Here is a 14702-nt window from a genome sequence, read left to right on the forward strand (position 1 = left end):
TATAAAATCCTCAGCCCAAACTCTCCCCTGATCACTAGGTAGTAGATCCACCAGTTTATTAGACATCTTCCCTTGGACTTTCCATAGTAACCTCATACTTTATTTAAAATTGATTTTTTTTTTTTTTACCTTTTCCCCAAAACTCAGTCTTTCAATTAATGACACTTCCAGTCATCCCAGTTGGAAAAGCTGAAGTGAGAACAATCTAGACTTTCTTATATGTATAGTCAATTAGTGACCACTTCCTAAATACAATATATTCAAATGAGAGAAGCATTTTTTCATATATGTATATGGATCTCTCTGCAACCTTTTGGGGGTTCCTTGGTGGCTCAGTGGTAAACAATTTGCCTGCAGGAGACATGGGTTCGGTCCCTGGGTCAGGAAGATCCCCTGGAGAAGGAAATGGCAACCCACTCCATTTCTCTTACCTGGAGAAGAATCCCATGGACGGAGGAGCCTGGTGGCCTACAGTCCATGGAGTCTCAAAGAGTCGGACACTACTTGGCAACTAAACAACAATATGGATCTCGTACAGCGCTGTAATTGGAAATGGCTTTATTCTGAAAATTAGGTTAGTGGGCTAGTGTAAATGAATTCTGCTTATGTATTTTTGTTTTAAATATGATTTACCCTAAAGATTACTAATTTTGCAAACAGCAATTTTTTAAATGTTACCTTATATTTGTTTCATTAAATTGGTATTGGAGGGATAGGAGGAAGTATTGTAGAAAATACCACAAATGTAATAGATTAACATAGAACACACAGAAAAGATATACATATATATATATTCTTGTAGCAAAGGAGCCATTATCCCATAGTCATGTGGTGCTCTTTACAAAATCTCACATTATGGGATTTTTCCATCAGTGCTTTATTTTGAATAAAAGCTATGGAGAAAACACCTTGGCCTTTAGTCACTTTAATCAGTATTGATACTGAATGCTAACGAAAGTCATATGACTGAATTTAAAATTTTTTCCTGTTTATGACTCTATAACTACAAATGCTGGATATCATTGCAAAAATTCCTATAAAATATCCTTTTAAAAAGCACACTAGAAAACATACACACATGGGAACTCCGCAAAGATCACAAATATTTAACTGTAGGAAGAATTCAATTAAAAAAAAACTTTTAAATGCAAAGAATTTCATGTGGCTTTGTATAACACTCCAGAGACATTACTGTTCTAGGATTCAAAACTGCTCTATGTTAAACAAGTTAGATAAAAGTAAAAGTAACGTGCTTTGGAAAGCTGGATTAAGTTATTTAAACAGTGGCTCAAGTTGTGAATAAGTGAATAACTAGCAAAACTTGATATATTTAAAATGACCAACTAACAAACAGCTGGGAGGGACATTTTTTTTTAACTGGGAAAAGAGTGGCTTTCCTCATATTTGAGGTTGCTTGTATTTGAATATATACAGTATTTTGCTGAATTCACAGGACTTTATCCCCAGACTCATAAGATTGGAGCAGTGTTTATCATTTTCTACCACCGCCTATTTCCCACTTGTAGATTTTTCTCAGAAGTCCTGAAAAGAACAAAGCAAGTAGAAAAATCTTTCCTTTCTCATTTCCCTCTAATTAATCTTTTAAAAGTACATCTAAACCTTACCATGATTCTCCTAACATAATACTCTTCAATAGCTCTCCAATTAGAATTCTTTGGCTTTGAGCACAATATAGTCTCAAAATCTTTGTGCCAATGACTAATGTAGAGTACTATTAAATAACTCCTACAGGAATGAAAGAGTTAATGAGCTTCTATAGTTATCCTACTGCATTACAGAAATTTGACAATGCCTATTATTATAACAGAGAACATTTATCAATACAAAATGACACTTCTAGCTCTCCAAAATACAGTGGTTTACACATTTTTAAAGGAGCAGCAGCAAAATAGAACATTTAAAATAAGAGATGCTCTCAACTGGCAATAGATTTAGGGACCCTAAAGTTCCTAAAACAATCATGCTCCTCCCTACAGAGGCACCAGAGATGTGTGCTGGGAACCTTGGCCTCTACACAGCAGGGTGTTGCTGTCCAGTCAGTGAGTTGGATCTGACTCTTTTGAGACCCCATGGACTGTAGCCTGCCAAGCTTTTCTGTCCATGCGATTTCCCAGGCAAGAATACTGGATTGGGTTGCCATCGCCATTTCCTTCTCCAGGGGATTTTCCTGACTCAGAGATTGAACCCGCGTCTCCTGCATTGGAAGGCAGATTCCTTATCACTGAACCAGTGGGAAGGCAGTTTTATCATAACTCAAGGCAAGCCTGTTGAAGATAAACCCACCTCATGGGATGATGATTCAGGCAGGACTGAAGCTTTGAGGCTCTGCAGGTTTTATTTGGTTAGCCTGCCAGAAAAACAACTTATCTTTTTAAGGATACAAGAATTATAGTAAATATTTATTGAATACTTACTATATGATTAACACTGTCTTAATTATCTCATTCAATCTTTACAGAAACCTTATTAGGCAAGTATTATTATATTGATTCCAGAGACAAAGAATTAGAGGCGCTGAGAAGTTAAGCACGGAAAACATCATAGAGCTGTTAATAGAAGGGACAGAATTTGACATAGGCTGTCTGACCAGAGCCGATGCTGTTAGGAGCTGCTTATATTTCCAATTGGGAAGACAAAAAGTGCACTGTTGCAAACAGCTACATATTCTCGGAAACAGCAAAACACACACACTAACATCCCTGATCCTTCACTTCTTAAAGCATTATGTAATTATCCATGGAATTCATTTGAAACAACTTTTTTGTAAAATTACTAGAACCCCCTTGGATTTGTCTGTCTAGATCTTGTTTTAGTATTCTAATAAGAGTCAAAGAACAAAAGAAACACATTGACAGCAATTTCTAATTCTAGATCATTCCTAGGAGAAAATGAAGTGACCAGGGTAAATGACGTTGTAAGGGACACTTATTTATCCATAAGGGGATACTCCTTTACTAGAGATATAAAGAAATATTCAGAAAACAAACTCATTTGCTTGCCAAGATGTATTTCAGTATTATTACTAAAATATAACCATTGTAATTAAGGGGAAAAGGAGCATGGACAGACCCCATGATAATGGGAATGTAATAACTCAACGTATGATATAACATGATTGGCTTCTGTTCTCCTGTTGTACCAATTTTCATCTCATTAACCTCATACAAACATGACCCATTTTTATGCAATTAAATATTTGGACCCCACATACAGAAGTATAACAAAGTTTTACCAAAAAACCTACAATTCTTTTCTATCATAATATAAAAGAAATCAAAGTAATAAATCAGTCATAACTTTTAAAAGGAAAAGTTGAGGGCTCACAATTTAGTTGAGAATAAATTTAGTTATAAGCATATTATGTTTTCAAAGCTTTCAAATGTCTTTTCATGGACCATTTTAAGGAATTACCTTTATGTCTCCTATCTTTATGAAAGCTTAATCTTTTATTATCCTTATGACTACCAACTAGTGAAACTAATGATGTATTGGCCTACCTTGAAATAAGAAGAAACAACTTTGTGGAAAATGATAAACAGAAAAAAAAAAGTAATCCATAGAATAAGAATTTTAAAATTTCATAATTTGACTATGAAAATTACATTTGGACTAACTAAGACATAAAAGTGAAGTGAAAGTCGCTCAATCGTGTCCAACTCTTTGCGACCCCATGGACTATATAGTCTACGAAATTCTCCAGGCCAGAATACCGGAGTTGGTAGCCATTCCCTTCTCCAGGGGATCTTCCCAACCCAAGGATCAGACTGAGATCTCCCGCATTTCAGGCAGATCTATACCAGCTAAGCTACCAGGGAAACCCAAGAACTGGAGTGGGTAACCCATCCCTTCGCCAGCGGATCTTCCCGACACAGGAATCCAACTGGGGTCTCCTGCATTGCAGGCGGATTCTTTACCAGCTGAGCTACCAGGGAAGCCCATGTGAACTAAGACATAAAATCAATTAAAAGCTTCTGTGAATACCAAGTGTAAGTATTTTCAATTTGTGTATTACTTTTTCTATTTGACTGCATTTATACACATATGGTTGCTCTTTGGAAAGTCATTAATGAAAAGGGCTAACCACCTACGAATTTTAAAGAATGAAAGCTGGAGATGTATGGGAGAGCCTACTCTCCTGGCTTTAATCGCAACTGCCTAGATTCTAACTGTTTTTATTGCAGTGAAAACTCATGGATGTTATGGGCACAGGAAAAACAATGAGCAGTAATCCTGGGATAAATCTTTTTGGGTGTAGGTATCTTCATACATAAGAATATCATTTTTTCTTGAGACGGTCTTGTTCATTCCCCTCTGTAGATTGTGGCCAAAGCCCCCTGGCAACTGTCTGCCTCATTGATTTTACAATACATTCGCCCTCCATATCCTGAGACTGCATCTTCAGATTCTGCATCCATGGATAAAAATACTCAAAAAGAAAAAGGAAAATCAGAACATTCCAGAAGGCAAAACGTGAATCTGCCACATGCCAGTTACTATTTGCACAGAATTTACATTGTATTTATACCTATTTATATAATATTTGTATTGTATTAGGCATCGTAAGTAATCTGGAGATAATTTAAAGTATACAGGAGGGTGTTCACAAGTTTAGTGCAAAAACAATGTCATTTTATCCAAGGGACTTGAGTATTCGCAGATTTAGTGTCTGCCAGGGTCCTGGATCCAACGTCCTATGGAAACTAAGGGACTGCATGCTCAGTCACTTTATTTATGTCGGACTCTCTGCGACCCCATGGACTGTAGCCTGCCAGGCTCCTCTGTCCACACGCATGCAAGCCCTCCTCCAGGGGATCTTCCCGACCCAGGGATCGAACCCGTATCTCTTGCATCTCCTGCATTGGCAGGTGGATTCTTTACCACTAGTGTCTCCTGGGAAGCCCCCTATTAATAAGGAGCACCCCTTTTTGATTTCTTCAGAGTAACCACAGAAACCTCACTTTATTTAGTTTTCAGCCCAGAGTTTTGTGGAGTTCCTGACAAACTTAACTATTAACTTAGGTCTTGATTTATCTTGTTTCACATGTCTTCAGAAAAGTCTCTTATAATCCAAGGTATTTGAAAATGTGAGGGTTTTATAAAATCCTTGACAAATTTCTAGCAACTAAATTTAAATCATATAAAGTGATTTGATTCTTTCAATTGAATCTTTAAAATATTAATATCTCTGAAGAATTGATAAAAGCATAATTTTCAGAAAAACAAAATATAGTCACATAAACAGAGGATTTCCAGAGACATCAGGGAGTTGGTAGATCATTTAAGTCTCTCCATAGTCTCCTACCTGAAGACTCCAAGTAAAAAAGCTTTCTCTAGAGAATTATTTTTACTACAGTAGAATTCATTATTTTAAATTCCAGTTTTTTCCACCATTTGCATATTGAAAATGAAATATATAATTGCTCAAATAACAGTTTCACATAAGTATAAAATAATGAATATTATCCTTTAAGAAGAATGTTAATATCAATGTCACTATAAAACCTGAACTGTGTAGGTAATCTCTTGCATTTAAATTTAATAATTTAATAATTCAGACCTCTGCAGTTGAAAAGAAAGAAGAAAGATGGTACTTAATGTTTTAGGTCAGAATTAAACACTGTGCTCTTAAAATTTCATTTGATCAGTAAAAATATTAACACTTGACAGATAAAATATATATTTATGATATTTAATTTTCAAGAAAAACAAATGGGAATTCTAAAAACTAAAATAGAAGATATTTATTTTTTTCTTAACCATTTCTATTATTTGTTTTTAGAAGTTAAGTGAACTTTAAATTTAAAGTTATCTTATATTCCTGTCATTCCTTTATGTTTGAATCTAGTACAGAAGGAAGGTGTCAAAAGAAATGAAACTCTACCGAGTGTCTAGGGAATGTAAATATTTCTCTTTCTCTGCCCCAAGGATTTGTTTGCCCACATTTTGACAGTCCATGAAATCTTTGACACTGAGACCTGTCAAATATTAACAACTTTGCCTCTGTCAAACGGACTCATCATTCAGACTTTTATCTTCAAAAAACCAAAACCAGAAAAAAAAAAAAAAAAAAAGAAACCTCCCAATAAAAATGTGTTATGTCATTATTCAACTCGAAATAGTAAATGACTTTTTCAAACCTCTCCTTCTTTTGGCTATAATTTTTTTAGTCAATGCAGAAATTTGTTTTAAAAAGTACTGAAAATCACCTTTCCAACAAACAATCTGATTTTAGTTGTCTAAAAATAACTTACTAGTTTTAAGAAACATAGGAACTTGATAGAGAAAATTCTAAAATAAAAAAAACCAAAAATACTAATTTTATATAACAATGATTATGATCCTTTTTTGAAAAATAACTCAGTTTTAACCTTAGTCAGCTTCTATTGTTATGCATGCTTATAATACCTCAAGAATTCAGTACTTCAAACTGGTTTGCTTGTCACATGCTTCTTCTCAATGGTAATATAGACTTTCTTCAAGCACCACTTTTTTTTTTTTTTTTACTCTATTCTTCAAGAGCATGCATGTTTACCATTTCCAAACTCCTTAAAACACTTTTTTCATCAATTTGCCCCAACCTAATCTTCATTTCAGGGGCTTCCCAGGTGGAGCCCGAGGTAAAGAACCTGCCTGAAAATGCAGGACATTCGAGAGACGCAAGTCCAACCTCTGGATTGGAAAGATCCCTGGACGAGGGCATGGCAACCCACTCTGTATTCTTGCCTGGAGAATTCCATGGACAGAGTTCACAGGGTCGTAGAGGTGGACATGACTGAAGCGACTTAGCACACACATATACTCTTCATTTCAGATCAGTAATAATGTACGGATCTCTGTCATAGGACAGTGACTCAGTTGGTCCACATACACTTCACTAAGCCTTTGTTTCTGCACTTTCCAAAGTGTTCCCGTGGTGAATTCTCTTCTCAGCTATGAAGCAAGGTCTTTTCCATATTTCCAGTTCAATGCAGGGTGCCTTCCTAGATTTTACACTTACTCTACTTCTATCTAAATTTCACTCACATTTTCAATAAAGGCACATGAACCTGACAGGATTTGTAAGTTTCTGCCTTACAAAAATGTTAATTGTATAAAATCCAACTTATAGAAGTAAATGTTTAGTTGCACTTATGCTACTGTTATGCTCGTCGTTCAGTCGTGTCTGACTCTCTGTGACCCCAGGAGCTGTAGCCCGCCAGGCTCCTCTGTCCCTGGATTCCCAAGGCAAGAATACTGGAGTGGGTTGCCATTCTCTTCATCAGGGGATCTTCCTGACTCAGGGATTGAACCCAAGTCTACCTGCATTGCAGGCAGATTCTTTACCGTCTGAGCCACCAGGAAGCCCTTATGCTATATTGTTTTATAAACGGTCTCTTGGAGTGAGCGGTACACACCAGAGAGCTATCATCAGTTTCTTTTCTCAAAGGTTAACAATGTACTTGTTGCCTTAGTAACAGAACACACATTTAATAAGTTGCATTTTTAAAAGAAATTTCCCAAGATGTTCCCATTGTGATTATATTCTAAAATATTTCTATGAAACACATATTGGTTGTTAAATTTAGGTTATCTCAGGAAATTAAAATTTAACTAAACCAACCAACAACATAATTTAAACAGATTTTATCAGGAAATTAAAAGCAAAAGAAAGATAAGCTTCAAAGACAAAATAAAACACAGCCTTCCTTCTCTCCCCTCCATAAATGAATCTTTTACTCAGGTGATTCTCCCACTATAGCTGTTACTTTTATTAATAATCAGCTTCATTACTTTTATTAAAGAAATATCTTCTTCCGGCTTCTATTACATCCAGAGAATTTAAATGAAAAAGATAAAGCAATTCTTCAAAATGAAGACAAAAGAAAATTAGTTGAACCACTAATTTACAGTAATTATTGTGATAATTTGTGGTAATAATCATGAAAACTCAGCAACCATGATTTTTAGATCTGTAAAAGTTTCTTCTTATGAGCCATTACCTATAAGTTCCCATAAAATGAATATTAATGTATTAAATCCTTTTTGTTTAAGTAGTATAACACCTACATCTTGATTTGACATGTCCCAATAAGGTCTCTCTCCATAAGACATAACTTCCCACATGACTATTCCATAGCTCCATACGTCACTGGCTGATGTGAATTTCCGGTATTGGATGGCTTCAGGTGCTGTCCACCTTACTGGAATTTTTCCACCCTGTATTAAAAGAAATTGACATTTTAGGTATGTATAATGACACATAAATCATTTATAGTAGAACCATAAAGCTAAGCTAAATGCCTGTGTATTTGGTTGACAGTTCAGCAGTATCGGGTCTATTCATCTTGAATTTCTCCAAGTGTAGTTAAAGTTACTAACTTGCTTTTTAAATGTCATGGTCAAGTTTTCAATTCTAAGGCAAATCAATTAGGACTTACGTGGCTGTAGGGCCAGAGTCTAGTCAAAACGACAATAACAAATCGGGTAAAATAACTACCAAAATGGAAAGAAATATTGGAGTAACCGTATACAAGTAACTCCTCATGTATTTCCCTTTTTTCTAATCTTGGAAACTTACAAGAATTAGCATAGCTAATATTTTCTTAAAATCTTGAGTAAAAAGTGGGATTATATTTTTCTGCTACAACTATAACCACTAGTAACCAAAAGTTGTATATGCATATTATATACATATAAGCATCCTAGTATGAAATAAGCCACTGATATTCTTATCATTACTTCTCCTCTTAGTCTATGTAAAAGTGATGATGATTCTTCCAAAAGGAAAAAAAGCCACAACAACAAAAGGTAGAGATCAGTTTGTCTCTTTTCTCCTGTTTCGTTTTGTATTATTAAGCCCTGCTTTCTTGGTAGGAAAATTGGCAGGAATATGAAGAGGTGCAGTAATAGACTTTTTCTTACAGTCGTTGTATAGACAGCTTCGGGATCGTCCTCTATAACCCGGGACAGGCCAAAATCTGACACTTTACAAACAAGATTGCTGTTGACAAGAATATTGCGAGCTGCAAGGTCCCTGTGAACATATCCCATATCAGCCAAATATCTCATTCCAGCAGCAATTCCTCTCAGCATTCCTACTAACTGAATGACTGTAAACTGCCCATCGTGTTTCTACAGGAAGACAAAAATGAAAGTCCAGTTAACCATACTTTGAAAAGAGAAAAAAATTACCATGAAAAATGTCTGCACATAAGTGATTTTCTGTCATGTAAGAGGAATTACTACTTAATTTTCTACACAATATAGACATTTGTGAAAAACAACAGGTGATGGTTTAACTTGATAGTCAAATAATATAAAAGAGTTCTAGTAATCATTTATTTATATTGATATGTAACTGGTATTAATTAATAATAGCTTCAGAGCACGCAAATCCAAAAGTATATGCTAATTTTTAAGTCAAAGTTAGGGAAAGTGAAAGTGAAATTCGCTCAGTCCTGTCCGACTCTTTGTGACCCCACAGACTATACAGTCTATAGAATTCTCCAGGCCAGGATACTGGAGTGGGTAGCCTTTCCCTTCTCTGGAGGATCTTTCCAACCCAAGGATCGAATCCAGGTCTCCCACATTGCAGGCAGAGTCTTTACCAGCTGAGCCACAAGGGAAGCCCAAGAATACTGGAGTGGGTAGCCTATCTCTTCTCCAGCAGAAACCCAGGAATCGAACCAGGGTCTCCTGCATTGCAGACAGAGTCTTTACCAACTGGGCTGTCAGGGAAGCCCCAGAATAAAAGCACAGATCGTCAGGAGGTTAGGGAATAGAATATTAAAAAAAAATCCCTGACAGCTAAGCATTTTACCAACTTGCTAAAAATTTATATAAATAGTCTAAAAATATATAAAAGGATGAAGACATATATATTAGATTTTTTTCTCCAAATGGTAAAAAAAGGAAGGGTGAAAAAATTTTTGAGTAAAAATGGAGAGAAATTAAGAGGTAAAAGGGATTGTACCGGCTGACTGTTTTCATCTTCTACTTTTCATTGTTGTGCTGTAGGTTGGAATATTACTTGCCACAAAGATTCCCTGAGGTAGATGTGCTAATAAATGGGATTGAGAACTCTTTGCAACCAACTGGCCACCATGTATTTCCAACCTATTTTTAACCCACAGATTTCTCCAGTTGAATTCCAAATACGATGCAAGCCGACAGCGGTCTGAATAGACGAATTTGCTAAGTGATGCTTTCTTCTAGAAAGTTGACAGCTATGCATATTAACAAGACATAGCACGCACATCAAAATCCTCTAAATGCTTATTAATCTGGATTGAATGTTCCATTCTAGATCATGTATGACCTCTGCATGTTCTCTTCCTCTTACTATTTTCTCTTCGCCCTTTGAAAAAGGTTAACACCTCTCACATTCTGAGATGAAAAGTCTGAACATAAAAATATGTATGTTCAGAACTTATTATTTATAAAAATAACATACTTTAAAATGTTAATAATTCATCATTTTAAGCTTGATGTTCATATAACACTATAGTAGAAATGGTTCCACAGAACAGAGTCCTACCAACATTGAGTGGTTATCTCACTTTTTCTCTATATTACCTCTGTATTTCATTTATAATTGTAAATTTGAAAAAGTCAAATGCTATCTACAACAAGTATTCCAATTACAGGGCTTCCAGTATCCTCAATATTTGTGGTAATATATCAATGGAAACTATTTTTAAAATGACATTATGTTGCTTAAATGCTCAAAAAATCTTTCTCAATCCAGTCTTAAGACTTTTTAAAGCTGCTTTTCAAAGACAATTTTGTGACCTGTTCAAGTTTCTACCGTTCACATTTTACACTGCAAAGAAAAGTTCAGAAAATTACATTGGTAACAGGTATAGTATATTTAGAATGGCAGAATAATTTTGTTACCTACCCTGAGAAATGCATCTAGGGCTCCATTTTCCATAAATTCTATTACAATCATGACTGGCTTCCCTAAAATTAAAAAAAAAAGATATATATATATATATATAAGGGAAAAAAAAGTGTTGCTTCCAAAGCTGTAACGTAAACTTCAGATTTATTCTGTTTCTCACCTCAGATAAAATACCTAGTGCTCTTTTGAAAGACTGACTGGGTGAGTGGTGAGTATTTCTAACATTTCTAGTGCTGCTGCTAAATGCAGAATCATTAACTGTCTGTTTGGAACATAGTCATGATTGATAAAATTAAACAATAAAAGTTAATGTGTTTTTCTGACTCTTGTTTTGTGAACAAAAGTCAGAGAAAATGACACTTTACAGAAAATGGAAAGACTAAACTGTACTCCATTTATGACTTTTGAAGCTAAATGAAAATATCTGTCACTCCATCTATCAGATTTATTCTTTAATTCTCAACCAGTATTCATTTATCCACTTTTTGCCTGAGAGGGGAGCACAAAAGAAAATTATTTTAGTCAGCTACACATCCAAGGAAAAATTCATGAAAAATATGCAGTGTATTTACAATTTGATTTTTTAGTATCTGTGAAATAACACTGACTTCTGACAAGTCCATCTGGTGAATGAAATATATTGTCAATATGTACCTCTTGTAACAACCCCTTCCAAATGGACAACATTTGGGTGGTCAAATTGCCCCATGATGCTGGCTTCACATAGAAAGTCTCTCCTCTGCTTCTCCGTGTAACCGACTTTCAGGGTCTTTATGGCTACTGCAACGTCTCTTTTCCCTGGGAGTTTCAAACGGCCACTGCAGACCTCTCCAAATTCTCCTAGAGTAACAGAACAGGCAGGTGTGTTTTAATTACTGAAATATCTCCTCTCTCAGAGTAACTGCATTAAATTCTTTAAAAGCACTTTTAAACTTTTTTAAACTGTTACACAAACTGCTAATTTTTTAACTGGCTTAACAAAAACTCTTTCAGAAACAACAATTAGGTTTGAAATACACTGCAAAATGTACATTGTTTATGGGAGTATAAGGGCACATTAGCAAATTCTGCATACTGCTATTGTCTTCAGGACTTGAAATACCAATACTTCTGAAAGATTTAAACATCTGGAATTCTTATGTACTTAGGTTTGCTAGATGTAAGGGACTTTATCCAAAAATGTATAATTACTGTGAAGATACATTGTACACATAGAAAATAATTTTCCTTTTAAATAATTAATACATATTAATTTTCTACATGAAATTAAATAGTACAACAGCTACAAATATAACAAAAAATAATAAAAATGAACGCTTAGCAGGAAGATGATAAATCAAGTCAGAGGATGTATATTCCAGCAATATTCACAACTTTCTAATTATTTTAAATATAAATTCATATCTTGGATGGGCCAGAACTATTATGAAATAGCTTACAATAGAACAATATCTTAAAAATCCAAACAGAGACAAAAGATACACAATTCTCTGCACCACATGCTTCTTTTTCACTTTTTTTCTTAAGATTTCATAAACAAGTACAGGCTCATTGCTTCCAACATTTCAGGTAAATGCAAAGGTTCTATACTTGAGGTATAATTATTTGCCTGTCATTATGATGTATGACTTTCGATCTTGGCTAAATGGAACAGCTGAACAAGGAAGCTACAACAGCCTTACCTGCGCCAATCACACGCTCAATTTTAATACAGGAGGCATCTAGCTCCTTGGCGAATTGATGGACAGCTCTATTTGGGTCCTCATAGGTTTCAGGGTCAATGTAGGTTTTGGTGCCTGGAAATTTAACTGTAATGATGTAAGAAAGCATGACTGTGATGAAGCAAAGCACTTATTGTGCAGTCAGCCCAGGAATTTCATTATGCAGAGTGCTCCTTGGAACAGTGAACTTGCTTCCACATCACCTGATTCACAGCAGTTTTAACAGACTACTTCAGTCTGCAGGCGTATAGGTATTATCTGCAAGCTTCTATAGGTAACATAGGATCCAGCTCATAGGTGACTAACTGACTTGCTTTTCCAGTAAATCAACAAAAGACAGCACCAAAATTCTCTGACATGACTCTTATCAGACTGGAGGTTTAATTAAATTCACTGCTAGCATGGCATAGTTCAAGCCATATTGAGGTTTGTAATGGACTTGGAAACACATTTGTAAATCTATCAGTCAGTCAATCAATCAAATTAATACACTGGGAAAAGAAGACATTTCATTTACAGGTAGCCTACTACACTGACAGTAATATTAAAAACATTTAGACATCTTACTTATTCTTTTGATTTATTTTTTTAAAGACCAACCACCGTTGACATATACATAAAATTAATACAAGCTGTGAGGGACTGCTATCACAAAACCAGAGAGAAATCTACTAAAGACACAGTTTCTTCTTCACCTTGAAGGGCAATAGAAGCCAAATGTACAAAATGCAGAATAAAGTTAGAAAATTTACAATATTCCTGGGATCTGCTAACCATGTATGACAGCAATTTGAAAGAGGAATGGTTTATATGAACTTTCAATTATAAGGCTCTGGAAGTTCTTAACTGCTATGAGGAGGTAGTCAATACACCTCAGAAAAGGTAGTCAAGATTCAAACAACATAGAATCATCTTAAAAGTTAAAATTGTCTTAAAACGCACCCAGAAGCATGCAGGTAACAGATAATGCTATGTCAACTTTAAATCAATTACAATAATGTATTCCAAATCTGATCATTTGGTTAAAGACAAAGATAAGATAGATAGGCATATATTTGGTTATATTAATGCAATGAAAATAATTACACTATATCCTCAAACAAAAACTTTATTGTTTTTTAACAAAGCCACTGAACAATCTTTTCATTAAATCTTACTATTTGGAGAACAATATATTTCTTTATGTATTACACTGCAGCCTAACTGTGCTTATGTCATCACATCAACTTGAAATTATATTTTTAAAATAAACACATAACAAACAAAAAGAAGCAGAATGTATAAAGGAAAAATGGGATTTAAAAATCTTGATTTATTCTGTTGTAGTTGATTGTTTATCCAAAATTGATTGTCTTAAACAATTACTGTTGCAGTTTATAAAACTGACAGATGCTCATTTGTTACTAAAGCTGAACATGAGAAAAAAAACACAAGAAGAAAAGAGAGAGGGGATAGAAAGAGAAAAGAGAGAAAAAGGAGTACAGGAAAGAGGGGGGGAAGAGAAAAAGAGAGAAGGGAAGAAAACAATAGGTTAACCTCCTAGATTGGCAGGCAGATGGAGAATGAGCCATCTTCTCCTTTTTATTCTTTCTTTCATTTTTTTTTTTTTGTTTGATTTTGCGATAAGGGAGCTAGATTGGAGGTAACCTTCTGCATCTCAAACGGGTCTCTGATGGTTCTTTATTCAAGTTGTCACAAAACATTTTGACAGGCCAGAGCAATTTTGGCATAAAAACATGAAATACTGCCCAGCTTGGATTCGAAGACATTGTTAGAAGAAATGGTAGGAGGAAACAAAATGTAAATTGGAATTGGTTCACTAAACTCCTCCACTGTGTTTATATCTTTAAATGTAGCACTTGGGGCCATGGAGAGTGGAGGGCACCTGATACAAACGACTGGATATTCTATTAAATTCAGTGCTCTAAAAGCTAGTTAAATGGTTGCTTTCATGTTTCTGTAAAAATTCAATCTGGTGTCTTAGCACCCAAGAAAATTGTCTGTATACTAAAAGAATAAAAGGACACCAACTTGTAAATAGCTGGTGACCACAGTGTTGTACTTTATGTACTGTAAAT

The 14702-nt window shown here is 35.0% G+C and overlaps 1 protein-coding gene across 5 annotated transcripts in view; it reads right to left on the reverse strand.

Annotated features, from left to right (window-relative positions):
• Positions 1-14702, reverse strand: part of EPHA7 (EPH receptor A7) — a 201957-nt gene that overhangs the window by 9066 nt on the left and 178189 nt on the right. For 2 of the 5 annotated variants that reach the window (XM_043439571.1, XM_043439569.1), the window contains exons 10-14: positions 12586-12711; positions 11558-11743; positions 10901-10962; positions 8923-9132; positions 8068-8217 (exon numbers count right to left, since the gene is read on the reverse strand). In XM_043439571.1, the coding sequence (XP_043295506.1) occupies positions 8068-8217; positions 8923-9132; positions 10901-10962; positions 11558-11743; positions 12586-12711 (734 nt within the window). Of the gene's footprint in view, positions 1-8067; positions 8218-8922; positions 9133-10900; positions 10963-11557; positions 11744-12585; positions 12712-13187; positions 14034-14702 lie in introns of those variants that run through there. The other 3 variants (XM_043439572.1, XM_043439570.1, XM_043439573.1) reach the window with 2 other exon arrangements.

The sequence above is a fragment of the Cervus canadensis genome, chromosome 20, assembly GCF_019320065.1.
Source record: "Cervus canadensis isolate Bull #8, Minnesota chromosome 20, ASM1932006v1, whole genome shotgun sequence".
Taxonomy (NCBI): Eukaryota; Metazoa; Chordata; class Mammalia; order Artiodactyla; family Cervidae; genus Cervus; species Cervus canadensis.